Source organism: Phaethon aethereus, assembly GCF_964289735.1.
Source record: "Phaethon aethereus genome assembly, chromosome: 1".
NCBI lineage: Eukaryota > Metazoa > Chordata > Aves > Phaethontiformes > Phaethontidae > Phaethon > Phaethon aethereus.
The window spans coordinates 206737969-206754425 of record NC_138575.1 but is presented as its reverse complement, the minus strand read 5'-3'; the positions used below and the strand labels follow the sequence as shown (position 1 = coordinate 206754425).

The 16457-nt window shown below is 35.9% G+C and overlaps 1 protein-coding gene across 1 annotated transcript in view; it reads left to right on the top strand.

The window, feature by feature from the left end:
* The window catches only part of DYNC2H1 (dynein cytoplasmic 2 heavy chain 1), a gene marked incomplete at both ends in the record, with an annotated part of 192488 nt that overhangs the window by 162520 nt on the left and 13511 nt on the right, over positions 1-16457 (top strand). Inside the window, 2 exons of the mRNA XM_082012188.1 lie at positions 15346-15455; positions 15791-15872. Of these exons, the coding sequence (XP_081868314.1) occupies positions 15346-15455; positions 15791-15872 (192 nt within the window). The remainder of the gene's footprint in view (positions 1-15345; positions 15456-15790; positions 15873-16457) is intronic.

Below are 16457 nucleotides of genomic sequence, written 5' to 3'. Positions count from 1 at the left end.
TTTTTTTTAATGTCAAATATGTAATACAGTTGTATTTGAAGCAATTCTTAATGATACATTATCAGTCTGTTTTGCTTCTCAAGCTTCTAGTCAGTTCACATCTGAAATACAGTTTCTATGTTTTTATTTTTTTATGTATTTTATCAGAAAAATGTTGATTACTTCTAATTATGTATTTCAATTGAATCATCTTTTTCCTTGAATGTGATTCCAATTCATGTTTGTGCATATTAGACTAATATTTTGATTAACCTTCATCATTTTTTAATTAACTTTCCTTTCTTGTGACTTTTCATTATTGATTTTATAAATGTAATTTATCACTAGTTAATTCTAGATTTAGTATTCAGAAATTCAATAAAGGCTTCAATAAAGATTTTCTCATAACTCTGAAAATTATCTTCAGATTTATGTTTCATAAAGGCTGTATATTGGATTGGATTAGTTTTATAAGACCAACTCCATCATCATGATTTTTGATAGTTACTCATACCTCTCTCTGTTTCATACTATAATATAGTGACTTCTGCCTTTACCATTTGAGACAGGTTTGATTTAGGTATTTTTCAAGCGGAAAATAGGAGACATTGAAACACTAAAGTTGTACTGAAGGATTGCATCTACTAAGGATGCAGTAAGTCTCTACTTAGGTTATTAAAGGCTGCCTTGTCAAGATGTTTGCTGCCAGTGCAGAAAATAATAAAAGCAACTGCTTTGTTACAAACATTTAATGGGGATGGGGAGAAACCCAAAGTATAGGCCAGATGGTAGAATAATTATAGCAGAATTTATGGAAGTGTAAAGATGTTCTGAGAGCATTACACAACAACAGACAGAAAAACAACAGGTGTTGCATTTCTCAGGTCTGAATTCACTCAGTAAAAGCAAAATAAAGAAAGGAAATCTGCCTGCTTAAAGTGTGAACAAATTAGTATATGCAAAATGCAGTAGAGCCATGTTTGGCTGTGTATTATGTTGTGGTGATACAGCTGATGGAAATATGTGATTTCTTCCTAGGTGGAAGTTCTGATATTTGGATGGTAGCTTTTGCTTTAAATTAAAACAAAAATTCTATGTATTGAATATTCTTCTAAGATGAAGAGTTCTGAATACTTTTCAATGACATTGAACTTTATCATGTTTCAGCTTGTCTGTCTACAGTGATTTATTTGATATCAACATTAAGATATGAAGCTTATGAATCATCATAGATCTTTGTGTTCATTGCAATTCTTGGTCCTTATATTCCCAGTTACCTCGTGGTGGCATCTTAAATGTGTTCTGTGGTTTCCCTCTCTCATGGTACGTGGTTATAGCTCAGCAATAATATACATCATTGTATAATAGAATGTAAGTCCATCCCAGTCTGTAGATAAGTGTCTTCTCATGGCTATGGATACCAGCAAGAGAGAAAGAGAGGAAGAGATCCAGAACTACATCTGTTAAAAGCCAAAAGAGCAGCCCAAGCAAATGTCAGATGAATATCACAATTGAAAAAATGTTTTGGGTCAACAAATTGGAACTTACTTGTTCCTACAAGAACTAAATCAAGAGCTTAATTTCACTTCTTCCAAAAAAAAACCCTCACTCTTACTCCAACAAGACCTTATATTTTAAATGAAAATATGTAGTTCATTCTTTTGGAGTGAGCTACTTTCATGTCATCTGTAAAAACAGTTCTTCCTTTGGATGGCTCTTTGGTTAGACAGCAGCTTAAAAGACTTACAGCGTACTCTGAAAATGAAGACAGTTTGACCTCAGAATCATAAACACTACTTTCAGAGTTCTAATCAAGGAGATGTTTATGAATACATATACATATTTTTATTTGCATAAGTTATGAAAGTTCTTATTGAAAATATGTGTTTATCTATAAAGTACTCCTAGTATAGTATATTAAAAAGTTATATTTCATATTTTCTCAAGAGATTTGTATGTATCTCTCTGGGATGCTGTTACCTCTTGTCCCATCCTGAGTGAAATCTAGGGTAGTAATATTTCATTTCAATACTGGTTTGACCCCCTAGTATAAAATTTTTATTGTTTTACTACTCGTTTACTATTTCAGGTAGAATGACTTTGTTTCTCTTCTGTAGTGCTTACTATTCCTGTGTTTCAACAGTTAGGTCCCCAGAAAGGTAGATTGGACACCCAAGGTATATGAGGTTTGAACTCTTGGAAATTGCCTGCTGAAGCTACTAGAAAACCTTCTGGGAATAGGAGACACAGGATTCTTCTTTCACACACAAGGCATCTTGGCAAAGAGAAAGAAAGCCTGCTCTTAGGAAGCCAAGGAAGTCAAGTCCTCTCAATTTTCACTAAGTTAAAGAACTCTGAGGAACAGCCTATAAATCAGTCTTAATGCAACAATAGACGATATGCAACATAAAATCTGAGAAATAGAAGCTGAGTATGAATCCCAAAATAGGCACACACACATACTCTGTACAGACAGAGCCAACCAGACACAGGCTAACAGAGGAGGACGGTACCTTTACAGGCAGCTGCATAAACACAGACAGCACAAATAGCCCTATCCTGTTTCTGTGGTCCACTGCTCAAGGAAAACACCCTTTACAAGTTTTGCTGATTTTTGCTCTCTCCACGGTTTTGCTTCCAATCTGCAGTATACAGCTCCCAGACCTCTCATCCTCCTGCTGGCTGGTACTCCTAGAAATTTGCTGGTGGACTGCCTTCCCCACATAGAGAACACACTTGCACAAAAAAATAACTAAAAATAGAGCTTAAGAGGAGGATAGGACAGACTGGTGATCAGGTGCAAGGTTGGCCAAAGTGTACTGACCAGCAGCCTCCCTACATGCGACTTGCCCTTTTATACTTCTCTATTTTTCCATTCTTGTTCATCCCCCATCTACCTTTCCCCACCTTTGGTCCTTCCCCTAAATAGCCCATAATAAAACCTGTACAATCCCAGAATTGTCATGTTCAGTCCCCAAGTTCACCAACTTGGGTACTCCATAATAAGGCCTATACCCCTTTGAGTAATCCCACTTAGTTTGCATAGCATTTTAGAGGGTTTTTTAATAGATTGCCATAGCAGATTTTGCAGCAGGGACAATAGCTTGAACGGTTTGTCTTTTATGGAGTTAGGAGTAGCTGATTCAGATGGATTAGGTTGACTGCATTCCTCACCTTGTCATTGTTCCTCTCATCACTCTCTCTCTGTTTGAACAGCTGTTACCTAGGTATCTGTACAGTGCAGAACACTTCAGATTTAGTATTCTAAAGCACAAAAATTCATTAAAATACTGTGTTTTAAATCCTCCATTCCGTTATTTTAATTCAAATTTACACCTTATTCTGAACAATTAGTGGTTTTCTTTTGCTTTTCTTGGCTTCTCTTCAGCTGTCAAGAATATCAAAACAAAAATACAACTGCAGCCGAACATTATCTGCTAAGAAACTGAGCTTTAATTGGCTCCTACAGCTCTCATTATGTTGCAGCGTGTTTTCATGTTGTTGAGATTTTATCAGCCAGGATACGTCTTTCAAGACCTTTTATCTAAGTGATAACTGCTTGGTAAAAATTGGAAATTTGCAGGTACTACTATAAAAATGTAGAAGTTTTCTTTGTCTCTCACACAAGAGGCAAATTTGAAGCTCTCCGAGATCCCACTGTTGTATCTTGTCCCTTTCTAATCACTGTTTCAGTTAGATTGTATTGATTAAGTAGTGGCCGATATAGAGTAGTAACGCTTTATAAAGATACACCATCCAAACAGGAGGCCACACAGAATGTTAAGATGAAAGTATCAGACTCGCACGAGTTATAGTTGTCCACTGAAATAAGGTCTAGTTTCCAAAGAAGCTAAAGCAGAAGCTGAAGCGTTTTTTTATGCTCAGAGAGTTCATGTCCTCTTGTGACTTACAGAAAGCTGCTTTCATGCATGGGTGCTTGAGGTGGAAGGATTCCTTAAGTTTTCTTTTTTGTTTTGTGCACTCATTCAAGACTTTACTTTCTAGAGGTACTGAAATCACTATTTTTGTAGTGAAATTATTCTTTTCCAGCAGAACACAGTGAGTTTTCACACTAAATCTGCAAACTTTTCTGTTTTAAATGGCAATACTTTTTGATTGTCAATGAGCAAGGTTTATCTCAAGTTTTGGGAAAATAGCTTGCTTTATGGATGGAAAAACAGTTTTAAAAAAGCAGCATTGGAAAAGGAAAGATATCTCCACTTTCATTTTGTTTGTTTTTGCTGTGAATTGTTGAAGCTTAATCCCAGTGAAATTTAGATACTCTATTAAATTGAGGCATCCACAAGTTATGGATTTTTCTATATACATCAGGCTTAAATGTTTTGAAAAGTAATCTGTTTCAACAGAATTCAACTCCTGTTGACTAAACTCTCAGAATTCTAAGCATGTTTTGTGAGAATGGCTATTCTTTTTCAATTATTAAATACTACCTTGTAAGCAGAATTCTGAGCAGCATCCTTTATCATACCACTAACCAGTTGTTCAACTCTCTGTGGAATATTGGTTGCAGAAGATGATCACTCATAAAAAGTCTTTTATAAGTGTCACATAAAAAAGAAGAAAAACGCAGGTCATTGTCTCTGTGCACTTTCTGACAAAGTACCTTATTTTAAAGAAAATTATCTGTTTTTCTAACCTCAGTTTAAATTTAAAAGAACTAGATTTAGTGTTCTGTATTTCTTGTATGGGTACAAGTTAGTATTTATATACTCCCTAAGTTACAAGACACTGTACAATCTATTATATAAGATTTAAAGCTGTAGTTGATACACTTTATTTAATCAAATAAAATAGTCACCATTCATTGATTTTTCTCTTTATGATACGAGATACATTTTCACAATACAGAAAGAAATCTGAATAGATACAATGGTAAAATATTAATAAACTGTATGCATTTAAATTGTTAAAATTTAAAGTGTATATTGATCAGTTTCTGATAGCTTCTTTTTCATTATGTCTCTTTCCTTTATCATGGCTAAAGCTGTCTGCCAAAGAGAGAGCAGAATGAAATGGATGGTCTTGTCTGACAAAAGCTCAAGCAAAACCAGGTTAATTGCAGTATAAGTGGTAGAAAAGGATGTTATCATTTGCATATGAAAATAATTGTCCTTATGTTATGCTGTCAAAGACTTGGGTAATTTTAAATTCCAGCCATTAATAACTGAGAAGGCTGCAACACATGCTAACATGCCAGTTTGGAGGTACATTCCATCAATCTGCTTTGCTTTTTTCTAGACAACTCAGTTGCAGTAACTTGCTCTTCTGATCACTACAAATATTGTGTCTACTACTAATAAGCAATGTATTAAAAATCCTTTATTATTTAATTTATAATTGTGTTTTCATAGTCATACATGCATACATAGAAGTAAAATTCTTAGAGTAATAAGACGGCTTTGTAACCAAAAAGTAACTAGATGTGATCATAGTTCTATTTTGAACTGTAGATGTTTTGGTGGGAACTGGCTTGGTGAAATAGTTTACAAAATATTTCATCTCTTGTTTTGAGATTTTAATTGGTCAAGATCAATAGTAACCTGATATAACTATTCCTCAAATAGCATTTGCAGGTATATATTAAAAAGTAAGCCCATTTTATAATAAAAACACATTTCCATTGCACAAGCAAGCATCATGCGTAATTAGCAATCTTTTTGGCATTTCTTTTGGGGAAGGCAAAAATGGAGCTGCATGCTGACCTATCTTTTTCTCTTGAAGGATATTCCATATAGCTGAATTTGAGATTGTAACATTGTTTCATATTGTACTCCTGTACAAATATAAAAAAAGATTTAAAATTTCAGGGCTGTTAAAGTTTCAGAGCTGTCATCATAAATTTAGTTTGTGAAGGAAAAGCTTAATGAGAGTGATTCTTGACTAAATTCTTGTTTGTCTGTTGTGTGTGCGCTAGTTTTACTCGTGGGAATTCGCAGTCAAACCAAGCAACCAGTGCCGGATGCAGGTGCACTCAGCAACTCTGTTGTCATGACTGTATTTTAAAACTGGAGTAAACCCAGAGAGACATTCTGCTTTGGGGTTTGGGGTTTTATTCTTGGTGTGGTCTTTGTCTCTAAATGTTGAGCAAGGTTCATAACTGAAACAATGTGAGCTTAAAGGTAGGAAGGGTAAATACCCTTCTGCTCTATAGTACGTTTTCCAATGTATTCAACTGAGTACTATAAATAGCAACTTAATTAGAATATGTGCCCTTACCTGGAGGAGAATATGTAAGAGCACATTTGCAGGCAGTGATTTTTTTATATTGTTAATTCCTTAAAGTCACTCTGAACTAACAGAGTTATGATCCAATGAGGAATCTCTTCTCTACACCTGAGCCTGAGCTTCAAAATTCCCATCAGATTTGTACTGTTGTACGGTGGTGTGTATATATATACACACACATATATATTAAAATTTATATATAAATATATATATTTCCTTACACGTACAATGTATATTCTTACAGGTTCTCTATAATTATATTTTCAGTGTTATTTCTAATATTTCACGATCCTGTATGATAAATTTAATCAGCTGAAATTACCTACTATTGAGTAAAATGCAGTAAATAATTTAGAACTCAGCAAAATATTGTTCGGTATTCAGATATGTAGATTATTTGGGTCAGGTTGGGTGGGGGTCTGAGCAACCTGCCCTCATTGAAGATGTCTCTGCTCATTGGAGGGAGATTGGACTAGATGACCTTTAAAGGTCCCTTCCAACCCAAACCATTCTATGGTTCTATGATTATGAAGCTAGAATAAAGATTTATTCAGTTATGTGTATTCATGTATTTTATTCTCATCAGATTGAGAAAGTAAAAATTGATGATTTGAATATATCAGCAGAAGAATCCATCACGTAAAAAATACAATAATATATTAGTAGAATAATAAAAAATTGTGTGGCTTGTTACCTGAAAATTTCTTAAAAATATGTTACCCATGACCTCACAATACCATAGAAATGCAAAATTTATAATAAGCTTATTAAAGGTCAAAGGGAGTTTTTTCTTCCTATTCTGCACTTTTGAGGCCATATCTGAAGCACTTGTTCAGTTTTGGGCTGTTCAAAAAAACCATTGCCCAGGTTGCCCAGAGAGGTTTGTGGAATCTCCACTTTTGGAGATGTACAGAACTAGAGTAGACAATGCCCTGAGCAACCTAAACTGACATTGAACTTGTCCCTACTTTGAGCTGCAATTGGATCAGATGACTCTCGGAGGTCCCTTTCAACCTAAATTCTGTAATTTTGTGATTTAAAACTTCACCACTGTACCTTTTGGGTCACATCTGCTCTAATGAATATGCACTGATTTGTACCACTTCAGTGTAGTACTTCTCTGTGAAATGTTAAATATTCAGTAATGTTATATCTAGTTATACGTCCTAAAAATTTCAAATGTTTCAAATTGCTTAGACATACATAGTGGCACTTACTAAGATAATCAAGAGAAAACAGACACAAGTTGCAGAAGGGAAACTCTGATTAGGAATTTGGAAGGAAAAAATCATGTTGAGGGTGGTCAGACACTGGAACAGGTGGCCCAGAGAAGATTGTGGAATATCTACCATTTGCGATACTTAAAATATCATTGATCAAGCCCCTGAGCAACCTGCTCTAGGCTGGCCCTTCTTTGAGGGTGGGGTGTCAGACTATAAGATCTCCAGAGGTCTTCCAACTCTATGTATTCTATGATTCCATGATACTGTAGGATACTTTAAAATTTCATGCAGTAGGTATCAAAATGACATACAAATTATTGCTGCCAAATGTTTAATTTATGAATAAATTATTTATGTAATGTATTGTCGTGGTTTAGCCCCAGCCGGCAACTAAGTCCCACGCAGCTGCTCGCTCACTCCCCCACGGTGGGACGGGGGAGAGAATCAGAAGGGTAAAAGTGAGGAAACTCACGGTTTGAGATAAAGACAGTTTAATAAGTAAAGCAAAAGCCGCGCACACAAGCAAAGCAAAGCAAGGCATCCATTTACCACTCCCCATGGGCAGGCAGGGGTTCAGCCATCTCCAGGGCAACAGGGCTCCATCACGCGTAATGGTTTCTTGGGAAGACAGATGCCATCACTCCGAACGTCCCTCCACCGCCTCCTTCTTCTTCGTCCCAGCTATATATATTGAGCATGACACTATATGGTATGGAATATCTCTTTGGGTCAGCTGTCCCAGCTGTGTCCCCTCCCAGCTTCCCGTGCACCTCCAGCCTTCTTGCTAGCAGGCCAGCACAAGAAGCTGGACTGTCCTTGAGTACTTAAGCAACAACTCAAAACATCAGCACTTCATCAACATTTTCTCATCCCAAATCCAAAACACAGCCTCACACTAGCTTCTATGAAGCAAATTAACTCTACCCTGGCTGAAACCAGGACACGTATACTTTTAAAACTAAAACCATTGTACCTAAAAAAAAAAAAGAAAAGAAGAATGCATTTAAAAATGAAAAAAAATGTGTTATTTAGCAAAATGTGCAATATTTTTTCCCTAAATTACTCCATAATGTCTGTTTCTCCAGGTTACTTCCTGAGAACAGGTTTGAATGAAGCTTCACGCCATGCTAATGCTCTTCAGCATTCTCTTAGCCCTCAAGTGTGACAGGACATCTGAAAGAGACCTATAGCCTTGATGATGAGCTGTTCTGTTGTGGTTAGCAACAGTAAAAAAATTCCACTTTCTGGTTTAAAGAAAGACTTTATGGGCTTCATATAGCTCATATACTGTACTTGAGGTACCTTCACTCTAAATGCCTTGGCTTTACTATGTAGGAGCAAACAACAATCCATAAGAGCTTATCCATAACAATCCATTACACCAATTAAAAAAAAAAAACAACAAAATTTATTTCTGTGTCTACACAAAGGTATGCTTTGGTGAACAAACCTTTTGATAGTCTGAGTAGTAATCCCATGTTGCAGTGTTCTGTTCAACAGAGTGTAAATAGCTTTAGCATGAGCCAACATGGTGTGTCCCAGGATGCCATGTTACAGACATGGCCATGCTGTCGCATAGTTCCTTTGTTTAGACTGGGGTTGCATTAGACACTGTTTCCATTCTGTGATCTCCTTCCTTGTAGAAAAATAGATTTCCTTCTCTGTCTTTTCATTGTGGTATATCTTGGGATATGTATCCCACAGAGTTAAACAATTTCTGATTAGACTGCTTTAATGTGGTTGATAAACATTACATACTGTGCTGCTTTTGACTGGGGTAGAGTTGGTTTTCTTCATGGTAGCTAGTATGGGGCTATATTTTGGATTTGGGATAAAACTGTTTTCAATATAGAGATGTTTTAGTTGTTGCTGAGCAGTGCTTACCGAGAGTCCAGCCTTTTCTGCTTCTCACACCACCCCACCAGTGAGTAGGCTGGGGGTGCATGAGAAGCTAGGAGGGGACTCAGCCAGGACAGCTGACCCCAACTGACCAAAGAGATATTCCATACCATATGACATCATGATCAGCAGATAAAGCTGGGGGAAGAAGGAGGAAGGGAGGGATGTTCAGAGTGATGGTGTTCATCTTCCCGAGTAACCGTTACACATGATGGAGCCCTGCTTCTCTGGAGATGGCTGAACACCTGCCTACCCATGGGAAGTGATGAATGAATTCCTTGTTTAGCTTTGTTTGTGTGTGCGGCTTTTGCTTTACCTGTTAAACTGTCTTTATCTCAACTCACAAGTTTTCTCACTTTTACTCTTCTGATTTTCTCCCCATCCCACCAGGGGAGTGAGCGAGTGGCTGCGTGGGGCTTGGTTGCCAGCAGGGGTTAAACCACAACACATACATGTCTGAGAGTTAGCTTAAGCTTTAATAGTTGCTAGTAGAGGAGAGTTCTGTGACACAGGCATGGCTAAGATTTCTCTGAATTTTGACAGCCTCAAGAGAGGGTGTTAACAGAAAATAAATGACTGATAAAAAGAGAGAGAGACTGACGGCTGCAGTCGAAGGGATCATTGTTTCAGAAGAGGAATAAGGAATGAGAGAGAGATAGTTAATGGAAAATCTGTATCTCACGAGATGTTGACCAGTGAAAATGAACCATAGAAAAGTAAACAGTTCTCTGTTGGCTCTCCTTATTGTAACGGAGCTTTCAAGCTGGTACTATAAAACAAATTACCATGGTGCACTCATCATGACTAGTGCCTAATATATTGAATTTAGTCACACCAGCTCCATCACAATATGGATTTCAGCATCCCTGCTCCAGACCTCTGCAAAGGAATTATGTCTGATGTAGTCCCGACTTTGTCCAAGGATTATGGAAGACAGTCTTGTCTGTTATCTGCAAATGAATATTATGTGCCACTGCAACTTCTTATGAGTGAAGGTGGGAAGTAGGACCATAATCTCTTTCAGAAGGAGAGGACACTGAAGTTTCTTTGAATGTTTGTCCCCTTTGCTCTGCACGTTTTGTAGTTTCTGGTTCTGCCAAGGAATAGTTCTAGCCCTTACACTTCCTTACCCAGTTATACTCTATGTAACTCCAAAAGCAATCTAGCACCTAGTAACTGATGTATTTAGTTGTGGAGAAAGAAAAGACTAGAAGGCATGAAGCGTGAGAGTATTGTCTAACTGGATTCTGTGTTTATTGATCATATAGGCAATATATGAAAAGTAGGTATATTTGGCATACATCTCTCATGAACTTGTCAGTATGATGTTACAGTTCTTATGCAGCATCATCATTCTGGTATCTTTATTAAACATAGGATACAGCAATTCATGTAAAGTTAAGTTCCTGTTTTGATAAAAATAAATTCATTCAGTAACCAGAATGAGATCACATTTGCTAATGCTTTTTTCAGCTATGCCTTACTGCACATCTGCTTCTGGCACATGGTTAGCTAGCATGTTGATGCTAATGGGGTCAGAATTTTTATGCTGTAAAACTGTGCTGTTGTGTTACTATCAGACTTCGTGAACAAAGAGGGGGTTTCTGAGGCATGCCAAACTAAAATAAAGAATAGTATTTTACTTAAAGCAGTAACCAGCAGTTTTGGTCTGCGTGAAGGAAAGGAAAATGAGAGGAAAAAGGAAAGGATTTTAAAACAAAAATAAGACTTCAAATTAAATTCCTGTGTGGTTTACCCTTTGAAAGATAGTATGTGACAACACCTTATCATATACCTGAAATACTGCAGTATTCACATGTTCATTTAATAAACAATAACTATCTCAGTAATCAAGAATCTCAAGAAATCCTTAAGGATTTCACATTAAAAAAAAATTACCACAAGGGAGCAAACTGTTGTATGCCAGTTGCTCCTGAGAAGCTACACTTATCCTCTCTGTGCTCAATGCCAGAAAAAATACCTCTGTTTCATTTCTTTGGAGTGTAACACACTTACTCCTGCTGGTATTTACCACTGACTGCCAACACTTAGGAGCACACCTATGGAACAGCTGCTGCACTGTGAGGAAAATAGGACTCTAGCATAACTGCTTGATTGACCTTTGCTTAATATCAGCTCCAGTTAACTGAATATTTACTCCTCTAACAGTGCTACTCGCCATCCTTTGCTCTCAGACTTATCCAAAGTCCTGCATTTTTTTTTCCCTAGTAACTTTGAATCCCTCTAAAACTAGTGGAAAAACAGAACTGTACTCTGTGGTTTCTGGCTATGCATATTCATATAACACTGAATACAATTTTCCATCTAGGCACAGAAATGAAATCACTTCTGGAGTGATTTATATGATTTTCTCTTTTAATAAAAGTTCTCTTCTGGGACCACACCAACAGAAAAATGCAGTAGAAGAGAATACATTTGGAATGAATTAAAATAGGTGAAGGAAAAGTACTTGATTCATTGTAGAGGAGTTCTGTGATCCTAAAGTTGTATAAATGATAATGTGGAAATCTGTCAGCCTCTTTATTCCTTCCACTGTTCAATATGAGGTGCTCAGTTTGCTTTGGGATTATAGAAGATAAGGAAGGCTTCTCACTGAAAATGGAATAGGTCCTTTTTGGATGTTAAGATACATGAAAAAATATTATTTGAACCACCTGAGATGGCATTTAGAGATTTTTTTGGGGTAAAAAAAATTTTTTAAATCCTTTTATTGTACCAAGCAGAACCTCACATTAATTGAAGTTTTGAAATATCCTGCTAGGAATCGCTTTGCAAGCATTTTGTGTATTGCTGATAACTTTTGATATTACATTTATAATCATCATCTGCTAAATTAATCTATCATGGACAGTTGAAACTTAAATTTCTAGTTTCATTGTAATAAGAAAGATTCAGGAAATATGGAAATAATGGAATATTGAAATAAAGAGTTGCAAAGAAAAGTGTACAATAGATTTTATTATTTTATTTTGTAATATAAATCTTTTCAGAGTTAGGATATTTGGACTTGTAGACCACATTATTGGTATAATAGAAATTATTGACATAATGTAAATTTATTTTTAAAAATAAGTTATATACCATTTCAGCTTTCATATGCCTTTTCCCAGGTGTTATATCTAACAGAAAATATATCATTAATTCATACACTGAAAACTGCTTTTAGTGAGTTTATATCTTGACTTCTATGTTTTGAAGAAGTAAAACAAATCCTTAATTGCAGCAAACCTGTTAAAGACCATGTTATGGGAGGTAGGAATGAGGGAGCAGTTGGGAGAGCATGGGTATTGGCCTGAGCCACGGTGTAAAATGTAGATTTTACACCGTCTTGGAGCTGATGGTATTCTTCTCACTGTAATCTAGATGGCAAGAGACAAATGCATGGATAATTTTGGCCTACCTGGCAGGAAAGGCAAAGTTTTCTATTGTGTTGGTGATGGAAGAAGGCCCTTCAGACTGAAATGCTACATGGCCATCCAAGGTCAATCAGAAGTCAAACAACTTTGCATCACTTTGACAAATGAAGTCAATGTGTGTTTTTATTGGAGCTGGGATGGAGAGGGAAATGAAGATATTATAGCTAATCTCTTACAGGATTTCTCATTTTCAAGAAACATCACCTCAGTCTTTCTACAGCTTAAGTTAAGATGTGTCCTTCCCTTCAAGACCTGAGCTCTTCCAAGCGTTATGGCAGTGGCAGTGGATATACTAGTGATAAATGATCCACTTCTAATACAGTATTGTTGTGTTTTGAGACTAGAGCACTTCACTAACATGCTGCCTTGTGGTCATACAAGATGAAAAGGAGAATAAGCATAAGGATATTTTTTACACCTGACTTGTAAAATACATTTTATTATAATTTTTATTGCATTTAAATCTTAAATTATTTATTAAACAGCTTTGAATGAGCTATGTCTTCAGCTTTATGTAGAGCGGTACAAGCAATTACATTGCCTGTAATTTTTTAAATTAAATTTCCCTTTTGTGATCTAATGAAAGTTTTTGTTGTTGTGTATTTCCTAGTGCTAATTAATTATATGAGTTCAGAATTAATATCACCCATACTGGTCTTTTAATTGGCTGGACTATAAGCAACTATGTTCCTGACAGGGTTTCTCTTTAGCAGTTACATTAGAAGTTTATTTGATGACACCAATAGAGTGATTATATTAAATACAAGTTGAAATTATTGAGTCTACTTTTATTACACAAAACAATTTACAAAATTTGTCCTAACCAGAATGCGGAGTTACTGCTATATGATAAAAGAGATTGCTATATAAAGTCATTAAAAGAATCATACAGACAAGAGTCATTAACTGTGTACATTTAGCTAATGAAAATGGAAAGCAAAAATCTTGTAGCTGATTCATAATCATTTGGGTTGAGGGCTCATAGTCAGTGATGTGACAGATAAAAAGATCACCGATTAAATGTTTGAACATGGTGGAAGTGTTACGGAGATGTGTCTGAAACACTCACTAAACTAAAATTCACTGTATCATATTTACTTGTACTTTGGGTAATTTTGTTACTTCCAAGATGCTTCTGTGGAATTATTCGTCTGTCAGGAGTTCAAAGAATACAATAAAGTACTTTTTAAACAAGATAGTGATGCCTGGCAGGTGCGTTGTGTACTGAAAGTGTAGTTTCCAAGATTTTTTATTCAGTGACTAGTGCAATTTCATAATCTTCTAGTTGTTGGTATTTAGAAAGGAGCGTGGTTTGTCTTTGTTTAGTGATAGCATGTGGAATCTTACTCTCTGATTATTTTCTGGCTTAATATTAAACGTTAATCTTTCTGTGCAGAAGTATATGGGTTATGACTACTTATAGAGTAGGTTATATAGTAACTTAACATTTATACTACATTACCATAGTCAGGACTGTGACTATACCATGTAAAGAAATTGTACCAGAGACGTACAGTATAAAATTTTCAAACCGTAGCCTTTTGAGCATGGACTGTTGCATAACCACTCAGGTACCTAAATAACTTGTCTGAAAATAGCAGATTCTTTAGTCTGAGATTGTTAGTGTTTTGAGACTCAAACTCAGATTTGTTTTGAGGCTCAAACTCAGATTTCGTTATGTAAGACACATGGTTTATCAAGATTGCAAGGTGCAATGTGTGTGTCTGTTCTCATGTTGGTACATAATGCATTGCGTTGATGGGAAATTCAAAGCTTGCTGCTCCTGGTAACAGGCTTCATAGCTGCATGTAAGAGTGGGTGAAAGAAGTAGGTTGGGGCACATGTTCTGTAAGGATAATTGAGGCCAGTTATTCCCTCCACTTCGATGGGATTCCCTCCACTTCACATTTATTATCAAATATAAGAGAGGCCAGTTTTTATCTTATCAGAAATCCTGTGAATTCCTGTCTCAAACTAATACACTAAAAATGGCAGCATCAACCTAATACTAATATATTTTAAAAAAAATTCTTGATAAGTACTTATAAAAACTCTTACTGCAGATTGAAAATCGTTTCTGGAATTTAATATGAAGTTTACACAAAAGAATGATCTTAAAGCATACTTGAAAGGAATGCACTTATGTGCTTGAACTTAGTAAAGCAAAGACAGTAATAACAACCATTTAGATGGAAAACATAAACTATTCTGTTAGTAAAGGTGAAACAGGGTCTCAACAGAATGCTAGAAACTTGCTAAAAGTTTCATTGCACAAAGTGAGCTGCACTGTACAAAGATTGGAACAGAAATTTGTTTAGAATGGTTGAGTCACATAAACTGCTGGTTTTCTTTATACTTCTAAATGGTGTTAATTTTATGTTTACCAGTTTGAAATAATTGAAATGAATGTTAATCTTTAAGATTACTGTATATTTACACAAACATTTTTCATTAATCATACTAATTGACAAACATTAACGCAAAATGTTGAAAAATCAATCAATAACTTCAGGATTCTTTGTTTTCGTCCCCTCCCGCCCCCCACCCCCCCCGGCTTTTAGAATTGGTTAGAAAAAGCAGAGAAAGAGAAACTACTGTCAGACACTCTTGACCTTTCAGACCTATTTCATCCGGACACATTTCTCAATGCCTTACGCCAGGAGACTGCAAGGTGAGGGAAAAATAATCTATTTATTTATGTGTGCTAATATGCCATTGTTCCCTATGCGTGAAATGATTATTTCATTTTCAGGACGCATATTCAACAAATTATAGAAAATCCTGTCATTAGCCACCTCACTTTTATTATTTGCAGTGAAGTAGAATTGCTGTGAGTTACTTGTTTAAATGCTGATTGTTTTTTATTTTAGATGAAATTAAAAATGTGTTTTTCTTCAAAGTAAGACTTAGTATGATACGGTACACATTGCAAATACATTGGTTTTTTTATTTCATTTGTGGTGTTACATGTCTCTAAGATTTACTGTATATATGTTTCCCTTGCAGAGTAATGAGCTGTTCAGTGGACAGCCTTAAATTTACAGCATCGTGGAAAGGGCGAATACAGGAAGGCAAAATCGAAGTTAAGGTATTTTACTAGGATGTTTTACTAGCATTTTATGAGGATGTTTTATTATCATAGTGCAAGTCATCTGTCCATAAACTTTCTGGAAAACTGAGCTATAAATACATTGGTGTACCTGAGATAAAAAGGCGGATTAATGGTATATTAGTAATGGTATATATAATGGACAGCTACAAAAATGGTAGTGCAAAAATTCCACAGAAATGGGAGAAGGAAAGCAGTTATCTTTTTACCCCCACCCCCTAGTCACAGTCCTTAGTTAAAATTTAAAATTATTCTAGCTCCATTCTCTTCAACAACTTCTTAGGTAAAAATGGAATCTGCAGCTCCATTAGTTAATATCTTACTGTTGTCCAGAACGATTGTGGCACGTAGCATGAGGAAATACACATGTAAATCTGTAGGTCGAAGGCCCTGTGTTAGAATTTGCCAAATCATTGAAAAGAGACTTTTAATGAAGTAAACAAACCAAAGTAAACACACCAAAGTAAACTATAATATGACTGCCTTTGATATCTTAAAGACCCAAAAGTTTTTTCATGGACACTTAGGGCTACAGCCAGCAGCCGTAAAGTCACTACTGATTGC